This window comes from Chenopodium album, chromosome 8 (assembly GCF_948465745.1).
Source record: "Chenopodium album chromosome 8, dcCheAlbu1.1, whole genome shotgun sequence".
NCBI lineage: Eukaryota > Viridiplantae > Streptophyta > Magnoliopsida > Caryophyllales > Amaranthaceae > Chenopodium > Chenopodium album.
The window spans coordinates 37,363,719-37,365,221 of NC_137841.1; the positions used below are offsets into that span (position 1 = coordinate 37,363,719).

At 45.8% G+C, this 1,503-nt stretch overlaps 1 protein-coding gene across 1 annotated transcript; it reads right to left on the minus strand.

Moving 5' to 3' along the window:
• Window positions 1–245: 245 nt before the first annotated feature.
• LOC145642941 (uncharacterized) lies at window positions 246–1,082 on the minus strand. The gene is made up of 2 exons (XM_081694097.1): window positions 390–1,082; window positions 246–281 (listed from the first exon to the last, which is right to left on the minus strand). The coding sequence occupies exons 1-2, from the start codon at window positions 1,080–1,082 to the stop codon at window positions 246–248; spliced, it is 729 nt and encodes a 242-aa protein (XP_081550223.1).
• Window positions 1,083–1,503: the final 421 nt, after the last annotated feature.

Below are 1,503 nucleotides of genomic sequence, written 5' to 3' on the forward strand. Positions count from 1 at the left end.
CGAGGTGCTGCCCTGTTTTGCTTTTTGCAGGTGAAGTGAGGTTTTAAGGAGGGATGCTTTCACTTTGTCATTTTGCGCTAGAGTGCTTCTTGCCTCTAACACTTTATTATTATTCTTGTTTGATTTCTGCATGTTAGTATATGATGCTTGGGCATACTATATTAAACAAATTTATGCAACATACTCCTCACGCAGAGGCTTGTATTTCATTGAACAAAAATGGCTCAAATGCCTTAATTAACATATCATGGACTGAATAAAGATTTATCGACTTGAAACAGCTATGTTTCAGGCAATTTAACAAAATATTTCTTTAACACATCAGCATTGAAACTGTTTCTTAAGACCTGACCTTCTTGATCTACAAGGAGGAACGCGCCTGGTCCAACCTGCTCGTGGATGATGAAAGGGCCTTCCCAGTTTGCTGACAGCTTTCCATGCTGATTTCCACTTCCAACTGCTGCTGTCCTCCTGAGGACTAAGTCTCCTGGCAGGAGCTCCCTGTGCTTGACCCTTTTGTTGAAAGCTTTTGAGATCCTGCTCTTTTGGGCTGCCAGCTTAAGGGCTGCTTTTAGCCTTACTTCTGGCAGGAAGTCTAGCTCTTCCAGCATGCGCTTTTCATTTCCTTGCTGCTCATAGTGTTGTATCCTCAGGCTGGGGATTTGCACTTCCACAAGGACAACTGCATCATTCCCGTAGGCCAGGGTGAAAGGGCTTTTACCGGTTGACTCCTTCTCAGTGGTCCTATTTGCCCACAAGACCTCTGGGACTAAGTCTGCCCACAGGCCCTTGTACTCCTCCAGCTTCTTCAGTAGGGCTGTCAGGATCAGCTTATTTGCTGCCTCTGCTTGGCCATTGCTTTGTGGGTGGCAGACTGAGGCACTTGCATACTTGGTGCCCATATCCCCCAAGTAGTCCTTTATGGTGTCACAGTCAAATTGACACCCATGATCAAAGACTATGCACCGTGGCATCCCGAATCTAGTGATGATGCTCTTCCATATAAATGTTCTGACCTGGGTTACCTTTATGTACTTGGTGGGCTCAGCTTCTATCCACTTTGTAAAGTAATCTAGTGCCATAATGAGATACTTCCTGCCCGCTGACCCAGTGGTGAAAGGTCCCAATATGTCCAATCCCCACTAAGCGAACGGGATCGGGCTGAGGATTGGAGTCAGATCGTTTGCTAGCTGATTTATGACGGGTGAATATTTTTACACTTGTCGCATTTTTTGACATATGCTAGTGCGTCTTGCGTGAGAGTTGGCCAATATGCCCCTCTTCTAAGGACCTCTACTCCCAATGCTTTCCCACCGATATGGTTAGCACATATTCCGGAGTGGGTTTCTTCCATAATGCCCTCCTACTCCCATTCTGGAATACACCTCAGCAGCGGATTTAAGAAGCCTTTCTTGTTGAGCTCTCCATTCATCACTACATACCAATTTGCGTCTTTCTTCACCTTTTTAGCCTGTGCTTCATCATCGGGCAGCGAGCCATGAA

Bases quoted from the DNA above. Each gene is read 5' to 3' on its own strand.
- LOC145642941 (XM_081694097.1), bottom strand. From the start codon at position 1,082: ATGGCACTAGATTACTTTACAAAGTGGATAGAAGCTGAGCCCACCAAG. The intron at 282-389 runs GTTGGACCAGGC...CCTGAAACATAG, and splicing joins CTTTCATCATCCACGAGCAG to CTGTTTCAAGTCGATAAATC.